The sequence below is a fragment of the Amphiura filiformis genome, chromosome 9 (assembly GCF_039555335.1).
Source record: "Amphiura filiformis chromosome 9, Afil_fr2py, whole genome shotgun sequence".
In the NCBI taxonomy this organism is placed as follows: Eukaryota; Metazoa; Echinodermata; class Ophiuroidea; order Amphilepidida; family Amphiuridae; genus Amphiura; species Amphiura filiformis.
The window spans coordinates 61,883,829-61,896,039 of NC_092636.1; the positions used below are offsets into that span (position 1 = coordinate 61,883,829).

The following is a 12,211-nucleotide window of genomic DNA, read 5'->3' on the forward strand; positions in this document are numbered from 1 at the left end:
CATCTAAATGAAATGAGTAAAAAAAACCGATACAAGTTTTGATACCCCTAAAACTAGTTTTTAGCAGTTTATGTACATTTACATTCATACAAATGATGTGAGTAGTTTCAATTCACATACCGGGTTTTACGCACATTGTGTACCTCAAAATGCGAGAGCTTCAGGGGGCTTCGCCCCCTGAACCCCCACAAGGGGCTCTGCCCCCTTGACCCCCGCTGGGGGCCTCAGCCGGCCCCCAGACCCCCGCCATATGGCCGCCCCACTATTTCATACCTTGCTACGGCCCTGTTTTTCTCCATGCTCAACTTACAACCATGCATAACTATGCGTTTCTTACTACCTTCTTTTATTACCTATTTATTGCTGAGACGTGGAAAATTAAACCTATTAATACCAACGATGTATTAAATTAGCTTGATTGATTGGATGTGCATATCAAAGACAAGTTAGTGTATAATTTTCATTTATATTTCGATTTCATTGTACTGAGATAAAGGTATATCTTGACTTTTTCGCCGAAAACCACCCTATAATACCAGGAATATTACACTTTTGTTGCAGATGTAAGAACAAAACAAACCAAGACCTTGATCTCACAGCTTATCTTTAACAGTTCTTAATGAATAAAACAATCGACTACAGATTACTTGACACCTTTTTGGTGGGAAGTTTGTATTTTGAATTAAGAGCACAGAAATTATTACAAAAACAGCTTTATAGGAAGGTTATTTTGGTCGAGGCTTCGGGGCATCCTACCAAAGATATGTACTTTAAATTTAAAAACTTCAAATCAGGCGATATTAAAAATTCATAGACACTTTTTTTAAAAACCGAAACTCAATTGAAAGACCACACAGTACCAGAGGGACAGAATCAACACTTTTCATGGCAAATAGCATGTGAATAGTGACCAAATCTCACGAAGTAAGCGTATTAGCTGAATGTATGCTTCATTTGTTGGTGATGAGCGTCGCGATCCAACCAATGGAAAGACTATTTTCACCCCACTTCGAGAATTACAATCAAACTCATTGGTTGAAAGAAATCGCATAACTCAAAGCGATTGAGCTATGGATTTAGATTTAAGGCGCAAACATATTAGAGGAATAGGTCAGAACCAGGGTAAACTGTCCATCAGCTCGGGGGCAACAACAAATTCGTATAATTATGTGTGCAGACACCGTGTCAAACAAAATATCACCAGGGATATATTGGCAGTCGTCTCTTTCATAATCAAGATGACATCTTAAATAAAATTTTAATACAAATATGTTCCTTATTCATAAAGTGAAATAACAGAGTATCATTGTTATTGTCTGGTGATGAGGTGCGAAAGGAAATTGAATTTATATCAATAAGGCGTGAAACGGTTATGAAATTTGATCAAAAAACCAGGACAAACCTGGATCAAATAGATGCGTCAATTTGCTAACTCGTTTAAAAGTACTTAACGAGTCAAATGATATTATCAATTTATCTCTTCTTGGTGAATATCATATTTCCATGAACATTAACTGGTATCTGGTCTTAGCTTAATCAAAGAAATTATTGACATGTCATTTATGCTAATACCAACAACATGCGAATAACTATACAAGGCATAAGTTAACAAACTGCATTTTTATATAGAACAAATCACAAAAGATAAACAACATTCATGTGCATTGAAATGATGAAATATATCAACAAAGTTATTCATATAATGATGCATATGATATAATGAAAGTTATTCTTAATGAAACTTTTTGTGAACACGAAATGAGATGATACATGTAGCCTCTCTCGCCTTCTTTGACACCAACTAGAAGATAAGTTAGGAAGGGTACAACACAGTATCTTTCTTCGGTATAGCTTTACAAGCTTTTACAGGCTTGGTTTAGCTGCAAAGTAGGAAATCTGACCAAATTTGTTGGATTATATAGCGCTATTATATTTATAGGTTTCTAATAGTAATAGAAGTGCAAAAGCAATGTAGTCTTATTTGCGGGGCTATCTTAATTGACAAAGGCAATGGGCGTTACCTGTTTTTAGACCTTCGTTTTGCCATTGAGAATGATCTCTTCTTGCGATGACTGATATCCAGGGACAGTCGACAGGTAATGTCCCACTTACTATATGCAGGGACAGTCGACAAGTTGGTTAAAAACAGCTTTTCTGCCAATTACTGCGAAATAATTAAATATAGCATAATGGTGTAGATACATATTGGAAGTCTTTTTGGACTGATTTTTAGAAAATTGATTTGCTAACTACATTGTTATGCTAATTAAGGAAACCTCGGGCAGGTGCCAGGTGCTAGGTAGTATGCAATTATTTTGTCATTCAATAAGATAAATATCTACATTCAAATTGTATTAAGATATACGGTATTATTATTAACATTTTTGCCCTATCTACTATGTAGTATTTAAAAGACATATGCTACTCAACTAATTTGGTGCAGTAGAGATGTATAGCCTATAATAACACATTTAAGTGCATAAAGTTAAGAACCATGTGATTGACTTAAAAGGGCATTTCGTGATCCACAGCCTCATCCCCCCACTTTTCTCAAAAGGCTACATAATGTTTATGTACAAAATATTTCTTGCAGATTAATTCGTTTAGCAAAGATATCGTGAAATTTGAATTTCGTTCTGGTGCACCAGAACGAAATTACAACGTATTGTCTATGGAGCAGTGCACATAATCATACATAACTCGCAAACGCAATATCGGAATCAACTGAAATTTTGGGAATATGCTTTTTTCGTGGATATCTACTGAAAAATGTCATAAAAAGAGGATGTTAGGATCACGAAATACTCCTTTAAGTGTTGATTTGTTACAACTAAGTTTTCTGCCAAACCATTCAGGCGAATGAGCGGAAATGCTCATTTTGACATTATTGTTTATTATTATATATTTAAGGTAAATGAACGCGAGCCACGCGTTCTTTGTTCATATTTTATTACATAGTATCCCTGTCTCGTGGTCGTGTGACCTACTAGATAAAATCGTCCAATAAAAAAGCTGCAAGCTGGATGACAAGTGAAGCGATGACTGAATTAGTTGTCTGTAATATGATCCGCATATTACCATATTTTACGTATAACCTTACGGTAAGTCGGACGCGTGCCTTCACACTCTACTGACCGGCTAACTAGAAACAACACTTGCCACTTCTAATGTGGTTACTCAATTGATAATTGTAAATTTAAACCAACCTTGCAGCGCTTAGTCAGATTCAGACAAAAGAACTGTGGTAGAAAAATAAAATTTCAATAAAAGCAGTGTTATATATACTACACGAAAAACACCGTTGTCAGCGGCTGTTTGTGAACTTGGAGCAACTTGAGAGATTTGCTTTTATGTGCTGTATTGAATCTGTTTAACAACACTGATTTATTGGAGCTGAAGCTGATTGGCCAGTTTGACATGTTCTGAGGCGCTTTTTACGCCACATTCATTCGGGAAGTTACACATTGTGTTGGACTTAAGTTCACCCTGACAGTTCACTATAGTATTTTGCCACTCAATGAATAGAGGTCTACTGCCTGAGTGAGTTGTAACTTCACAACATCGCGACTGGTATCCAACATGAATCAGAGCTGAGCAGTGACCAATCAAATCCAAGCGTAAAATTTCATGTGCAAAAGAACTTCTTCATATGGGAGTTGCTTGTGAATTCGTCATCATAATACTCATACAATTTGGATTTTTCTCTTGATGTAGACGTCTGTTTTTCAACAGTCCCGTCGAGACTTCATTGAATACTGCTGTTCGAGTTGGAATCGTGCCATCAGAAGCAACGTGTGTTGGTTTTGTTAGTTGCATTTTGCTTATTGTTAAGTGCAACAGTTAAGAGAGCTGTTTCAACTTAACTCATTGCGGGATAGTGTGTAAAGACTGAGGAAATAACGAAATTAACAATGTGTTATATTTCGCATCCATTGTTATTTCCAACGGAATACGTAAACTGACTTCAACTGCCTCTGAAAGATTTAATAGACTTAAACTATTTATCTAGCTCTGGATAGATCTTGGAACTTGTGATTATATATAACATCCTTAACTGGACACTTTGGATTGAATTAGTTTTACATTTGTAATTCACAATTGGAGAGTGTTAAAGCATAATGACGGACCCTACGACAAAACTGTTAACGACTCAGTCAGCAGTGACACCTCAAGAGGAATTTGAATTCGTTTTCGACGACTATCGTCAGCGAATTGTTGTCTCCTGTATTTTCGCAATCATTTCGATCGTCGGGACTTTTGGTAACAGTCTTGTCATCGCCGCCGTTCTGGTATCTCGAAAACTAAGAACAGCTACTAATGTATTTGTGGTGTCACTTAGTTTTGCTGATTTGCTAACTTGTCTCTTTCTACCATGGAATGTAGTTGCTTTGCTAAGTACTAACGGATGGCCGACTGCCGACGAAATATGTGCCACCGCTGCCGTCGTCATGTTCACATGTGTCGGATGCAGTGTGTATACATTAGCTGCAATCGCAATTAACCGATATGTGTTAATTACACAACCTATGTCTACTTATAGAAATTACTATACAAAATGGAAGATCGCTGTCATGATTGGTATAACCTGGGCAATGCCTTTCTTCACGGCTATGTTGCCTGTGATTTTTGGACTAGGAGAACTTGGATATGACACTAGGTATAGCACCTGTACGCACAAGACATCTCATCCATTGTCGGATTACTACAGTCTAACTCAAGCCATTCTTATTTATCCCTTCCCTATGATCACAATAATCATGTGTTACACTCTCCTATTTCTTCATATAAGGCGTCATGCCCGAAACATCACGGAACAAGCCGAAACATCTTCGTCATCTTCTTCGCGACCGATTCGTAGAGAAAGTAGCGCGGCAAAACGAGGTATTAGCAGACGACAAGTGGAGATATCTAAAAACTTATTTTACGTGGTGGTTGCTTTTGCTCTTTGTATAACCCCTTACTGTGCCAGTTTAGTGATACCATACAGTGAACCATTTGTTCCATGGGCAGGGGCAGTGATTCTTTTGAACAGTTGTATCAATCCACTGATTTACAGTACAAAACATCCATATTTCAGGCAGGTCATGGGTGCGATTCTTCGGTGCAGACCAGAGGATATACCTGAACCTTCAGAGTGGCTTAGATCACGTGGTGGTTCGACTTGGGCACCAAGGTAAAAACGAGCATTAACTTTGTTCCTGAAGAGGACATATTGGATAACTTATATCGGTTCCTTTTACAAGATGTATAAAGGACAGGTGGTTGCGTGAAACCACGATAAACAAAATGACGCCGTATCGGGGCCGAGGATGGATCCTTGAGGAAGCACGGACGTTTGCGGAAGATCATTGGAACAATAAACATGGCATTTATACGCTTCAAGCGTGCAAGGCATAAAGTTATGTCAACATAACCGTGATAACGAACCATGATAACGTATACTGTCAAAAGGAAGACAATTCAAGCATGTAAACAGAGCATGAAAAAACATGATAAATAGTGTTTGAATCTCTTTACAGAACTGTGTGTTTTATGAAAACAATATTTTGTATATAATTATTAATATATTGTTTAAGATTATCTGTAAATATGTTTTCGTTTGTATGTGTTGTTTTAAGAATAAAGTCCATGCAGTTTGACAAAGTCATTATCTTTCAGAGAAATCACGGCATGACTTACGAAATGATACACCAGAAACCACGCTTTTAAAGATCTAAATATTTATATTAAATTCAGAAAACGTCATTCTTCTTTGTTTATATAGGCTAACTCGAATCACATATGTGACTCCTCGCCACAACTGAGCCCGGATGTCGCCAATCATCATTTTTGAGATATTCAACCAAAATATTCTGCTTGAAATTAGCTTTAAAATGATGTATATCATGTCTATAGTACTTGACATTTAAGTAGTGAAAAATCAATAAAACAGTCAATAAATCCTTTCTTTCCTATTGTTTGTTGTTAAGTTCGATGGAGCATATCTCAATAGTGGCACTGGCGACATCCGGGCTCAGTTGTGGCGAGGAGTCACATATGTGTGTATAGATCACTGTGCAACACAAAAGTAAAAGTTAAGTTTAACCTCCCTGACACATAGTGATAACATTACAGAGGAATGCTTCTCTATTAAATTTGCTACCCACACATTTTATCACTCTGCAAATATTTCGACAATTCTTGACATTTTATTCAATAAAAGTCATCTCTTGATAAAATATGTTGTCTTTAATATTGCAAAATTAATTTTTTTGATGAATATTTGGATTAAAGCGGACAGGAAACTTACTCGTGACACGTTATTTGCTAGGAGGATCAATAGTGTTAAGGGCACACCCCGTAAACCCTTACCGGAATTAAAAGGTGGATACCAATAAATTCCAAAGGAGAGGGTTTATACAAATATACCACTTTGTCTGCAAATTTCTCTAGTTACCAAGCCCTTAGGCTTCAGATTTCACAGTCGATCAAGTTCAACTTCGCGGTTGGCAAAGTTCGCCCTACAGGGCTGGTTTTCAATATCGGCATGTGGCTTACCAAAAAAATGATGAAGTTTAAAGCTTTTTGTATCGAGGGTAAAGGTGTACTACATAATATCAACCACAAACGCTGCGTTCTGTTATAAGAATAATAATGTTTAGGGGTAAAAGGAGAAAGTGATTAAATAAAGCTTAAAGCAGGAGGAATGACATTCCGGTCGTTTGTATACGTACATTAATATGAATTAAATATTTAATACATACTATAAATTAAACAATTACAGAATGATAGGCCTAAACCTCATGAAAATTGAATCAAATGTTACCTCATGATTTTATAGTAGCAACTTTAGTTTAATACTATAGCAAGTGGTTAACCCACTCTGGTTAACCATAGATTTTAACCCAATGTGGCATGCTGTGTTTCTGTATCCTGATTATATACAGATTGTATACTTCAAGTTTAATTAAGGGGGTTTTGTTATACTTATAAACCTTGTATCCTTCATTTGTTCTGTATTTAAATGCAGCTGTATTTGGACAAAGGAGGTTTATAAAATAACCAGTTCGGTTCATTTTACTTTCTAAAATAACTAAAATTGGTAATATTTTGGGAGTGATAACGTAAGGAAATGAGAAAAATCTTCTTTGAAGATAATAGGAAATGATCATACAGAAGGATTCCTTATGAAAGTGACTGATGCTTTCCGTATTGGATACATCTGTTCTTAACAAGTAAAAACGCTGCATCTACTTGGTTGATAATAGACCGATACTGCCTTTTGCATTGGAGGCAGACTGAGCTGAGTAAAGAACATTAAAAATCTCTGCCTCCCAAATCAAATCACAGTATCTGCCATGTTGTTTACTTGTAGATACATCATGTATAACTGATTGGTTCAAACACACCCACCTCCCAAGCAAAAAGGGAGTATATGCTATAGTATTCAGTTACAATTACTTCGTTTTTACCGTGCGGAGGACGGAAATGCATAAACGTCGTGAATTGTAATGTGTTCTTTTCTTGTTATAAAAACATGATGTTGGCACAAGTCTTTTCAATGCCGAACAATGTATTTTTCAAAACATTTTTACAGCCTTGAAAAAGCATGTTTAACAGTTCCGATTTATATTCCAAATACAGACGCCATTTTTGGTTGAAGCAAACAAGCTTTTGAATGTTTTGATATTTGTGACAGGCTTGAAATCGAAAAAGCATTCGACCATTCTGTGAAGCAAAATGCTTGAAATCAAAATGCTCTGAGTGAAGTATAATAATACTACTTTGTGTTCTTTGGTTGAAAATTGTTCATTCAATGCAATTTATTTTTAAATAAATTGCATTTTTCTTATCTATTGCATTTAATTCTAAACAATTATAAGATACTGTCAAAAGTATCATGTGCCACTTGTATCAAATTTGATCAAATATAAAGCAACTTGAAAATGGGAGATTAAAATATGATAAATTAAACTCTCGATGCATGCAGTCCTATATTCAAAGAAAACTTTCGATATATATGTGTAATCGTGTCAAAAGGACTGAAAATTCCATATAAGTAAATTAAGCAAAAAACCTTAATAACGTGCAATATCTGAGTTAAAGATCACGTTCATATATCTATGCATACTATAAATTAAAGTTATGTCATAATTGTCAAATTTAGATAATAACTTTCTTAATAGTCACGAGCACAAGGCAGAAGGTATCAAGGTATGGCGTCTAAAAGATCTATGATTTATTATCAAATTGTCTAAAATAATCATAAGATCCAAAAGATTCCACAGTTTTCCAAAATATGTATAGCCTATGGCCCATTAAGGTCTACAAGGGCTTTGTCTAACGGGTGCCGTGTCGACGAACGGGATTTCCGAAGATCATCACACTCGTGGATACGCAGGGGATAAGTTCTTGTATACCCATAATGCATTAGAAATGAGTAATTGATTTGTTTGCAATGAAAGTTCAGCCAGTTTTGAAGTTTGAAAATATAATAATTTCCGTCTTTTACAAGTACAACCATTTGGGAAGAAAGATATTCAGTTGTCGAAAATCATGAAAATGCAATGTTTAGTTTAAACCTTGGGGTGTTCATACAATACATATAAACACGATCCTTTTAAGATTTTTTTATGAGTGGAACGAAAAACTGTCCATCTCCAGTACAATATTAAGCGTCAAATGGGCATCCATCATATACCATAGTTCAGATTTTTTTCATAATTATCTAAGTACCAGAACGAGATTAAAGTCTAATCTAATCTAATCTAATCTAATCTAATCAATGTCTATTTTTTGCAACTCTAAAATTTTCCGGAAAAATTCTGCATTGCATTCTGGGATACGTATTTTTTCCTTCCTAACACGGCGACACATTCATGACCAACCAACTAATCCCGAAGGCGTGAAATTCAGTTCAAGTTCACTCACCTTTGTAAAAGACAACTAAGTTGTTGTTATTGAAAAGAAAGATGTCAATTGTTTTGTGTTTAATTATACTGTGACAAGCAAATGTGGTTGAAGTGTAATTATTCCGCTACAGGTTAAGAACAAGCGCTAGGATCTCAAACAAGGCTAAAATAAAGAAAAAACAGTTTGTTTCCTGTAAGCAGCATGCATTTGGTTTTTGGGAGTAATTTTACAATTTCAACGCATTTCGGGTTTTTGGTCTGAGAAATCCAGAAAAAAAGATGACAACATTTTCAAAAACCTTTTTGTTTTTCAATTTTGTTTAAAAAGCAATACGAAATCACCATTATTATTAAAAGGTAAATATTTAATTTTCCTAAAATCTAACAAATATTTGTGAGTTGAGGAATGTCACCATATTTACACATCCTACATGTAATTATCATGATTATAAAAAATGTTTAAAAAAGCTCATTTTGCATTTAGGTTTTCAGGTCACCTAATATACAGGAAACAAACTTTTATTTAGCCTTATTATGATATCTGAAATGGAGCTACTGCTAGTACTACGTCCCTGGAAAATCGAACATTTACTAGTAGCTTATATCATGTTTATGCCCTAATTAAAACAATGTATAGGTTTCATTGAAAGTGTAAACTTTGTTTGAAAACAGGCAAAACTGTTTTATTATGCATGTTTTCCTGGATTTCTTTAAAAAAATTAAAAGCATGTGATCTGATATTTGTAATAACAAAATACACAGAGAAATATGATATGTTTAGAAGGTAATTATATACTTAGTATATGTGCAACTTTTACACGATTTTGTTATTTTCGAAGCTAGTTTTGTAAATGTTTTACATATATTTACACAGGATTGTGTACATGTTTTTTCTCTGTGTATGACCAGAGTGCAAGTTTGATATTTAATGTGCATATTATTTTAACAATGTTTTTATAACAAACTGTAATAAAAATGAGAAATTAAATAATATTGTTTTCTTGTTGTTTTGTACTGTTGTTGCCTATATATGCTAAATACTCGTAATTCCAAAACAAAGAAGTACGTATTTCGTTTTTAAAATATCAGATATATGCATGATTATTTGAAAAAGCTTGTAAAAGGCGACCGATCTGACAATGCTGGGGTATGGCAATAAAACTGACAAAAAATACACGATTTCCATAGAACGGAACTTTCAGAAGAAGTGTATGTATTAATAATCACAAAATTCCGTTCTCCGCCCATACAATTCTGATGAAATTCATGATAAATGTGATGATTTTGAACCACGATGCCACCGTTCAGGTCGGTGACGGGCCAGGTTGCGATGTCATTGACAAAAGATCAAAAATATGTTTCATTTTGCACTTATGGCCTCGTTTTTGTCTTCAAACATTACCACGTGCGTATGTGTTTGACAATGAAAGTATCTTGAAAGGGCTTTAAAAGACATGAAAGAAGGGGGGAGAAACAAAATCTAACACGATATAAACTTGACTATGGAGAATACTTGAACTGAACTAAGACGTTTAGATCCCGTGACCATGGTGACCTCGGAGAAATAGATTTGTTTGTCTGCTTTAAATACAGCATTTTTTCAATTAATTTAAATAATTGATTACATTTTTTGTTTGTTTTTGGGCTGGGGTGTGTGTGTGTGACAGTTGGGTATGTGCGTTTGGGTTGGGTGTTCGGAGTATGTAAATGTGTGTAAAAATAAATTTGTAACTTGCACTGGACACCCACGTGACGAAGCTTAACATACTGACTTAAAAGATATATTTTCTGCCCAGTTTATTTATTAAATGTGACCAGATACTATCCCTGCCATCTGTTATTAGACTATCTATCAATGCGTATATTTGTTCAAGGAAACACGACTCGCGAGCTCGTCTGCCAAAAAGTCATATCATAATGCTCATGTCATGAATATTATGATAAAGGCACGTAACATCGCATGTGGATTTTCAATTTTAATAATTCTAATTTGTTGTAAATTGGTCGTGCACTTGGAAACAGATGGTATTGATGCGGGTGAAAATCACGATTTAACCAGATACAAGATAGCCTGTATATTGTGGGTATCATGACCTCTTTGTAAATGGGTATGTCTACATTTTGTCAAGATTCTAGTCTAGTTATTATTAACCACTGACAATCAGCTGCTCGAACAACATCAACTCTAAGAAACATCATACCTCTTAAAACAATTGCTCTCAGTCTGAAAAATGAATGGCGAGAAGGAACAATATATTTGGCGACAAGGAAAATACTTTGAAAAAGACAAGATGGAGAACAACTGATTTGTGAACTTAATTCTGAACAAAATTACTTTGTGTAGTAATATCCAGTTAATTTAAAGCACGACATTTGTTATTTTTACTTGATGAGCATAACAGTAATTAAGCAAATGAAGGATTTCACTCAACATGCTCAAAGAGAGTCTCCGGCAACCATAACAGAATGCCTTATATGTTATCAAAATAATTATCATGATGGTTTTATTTAAAACAAACTCATATTGACCATAAAAGCAGTCCGCTCTCAACACGCGATATTCAAATTCCCGCGCCGAAATTGTCTAAGTGCAATGACGTAATAGATATTTGTGTTCAATTGTCGTCAGCCTTCATTGTATTACTGGGATGTCATTGCACTCGACAATTTCGGCGCCCGGGAATTTGAATATCGCGTGTTGAGAGACGGTATATTTTTATTCGTTTTATGGTCACTATGAGTTTGTTTCAAGTAAAACCGTACCTCGTGATTCGTGCTTGATAATTATGTTTCTTAGATTTAAGGCATAATGTGTCGCCAAATCAGAAAATCTAAAATATTACCAAAAATTGGATTTTTGCATTTCTGTAAGGAGTGGGTTCGACCAAAAGCGACCTTTATATTATTATATTGTCAACTTTCCTCATGCTCTGTTATTGCCTTTTAGCCCCTGTATGATTTCCGATTTACTAACCAAATGAATTGCCTCAATTGTTTGTATCAATGACTAAGCACTCAGAATGAGAACCAATAATTATGACCCCCTCCATGATTTTTCAAATATACTGTATAGATACGAGTCTCCTCTATCGAGTGATACCAAAATAAGTACTAACATTCTCCACATAATATGACGTCATGTATGTGAGGGCACTCTTGCAAAATTGGGAAATTCTGGATATGTACAAAAAGTATAGGCAAAATTGATTTTCGGCTAAAAATTCTACAAACAAGAGATTTTCGGAAATGACTATTATAAACTAACAAGTAAAAAGTCAAGATCTCTTGGAATCATTGACAAGAGCGAAATGAAAATCATG

The 12,211-nt window shown here is 35.1% G+C and overlaps 1 protein-coding gene across 1 annotated transcript; it reads left to right on the forward strand.

The window, feature by feature from the left end:
- Positions 1 to 3,095: 3,095 nt before the first annotated feature.
- LOC140161285 (5-hydroxytryptamine receptor 4-like) lies at positions 3,096 to 5,780 on the forward strand. The gene has a single exon (XM_072184756.1). The coding sequence runs from the start codon at positions 4,119 to 4,121 to the stop codon at positions 5,175 to 5,177; it is 1,059 nt and encodes a 352-aa protein (XP_072040857.1). The 5' UTR covers positions 3,096 to 4,118; the 3' UTR covers positions 5,178 to 5,780.
- Positions 5,781 to 12,211: the final 6,431 nt, after the last annotated feature.

Bases quoted from the DNA above. Each gene is read 5' to 3' on its own strand.
- LOC140161285 (XM_072184756.1), top strand. From the start codon at position 4,119: ATGACGGACCCTACGACAAAACTGTTAACGACTCAGTCAGCAGTGACA.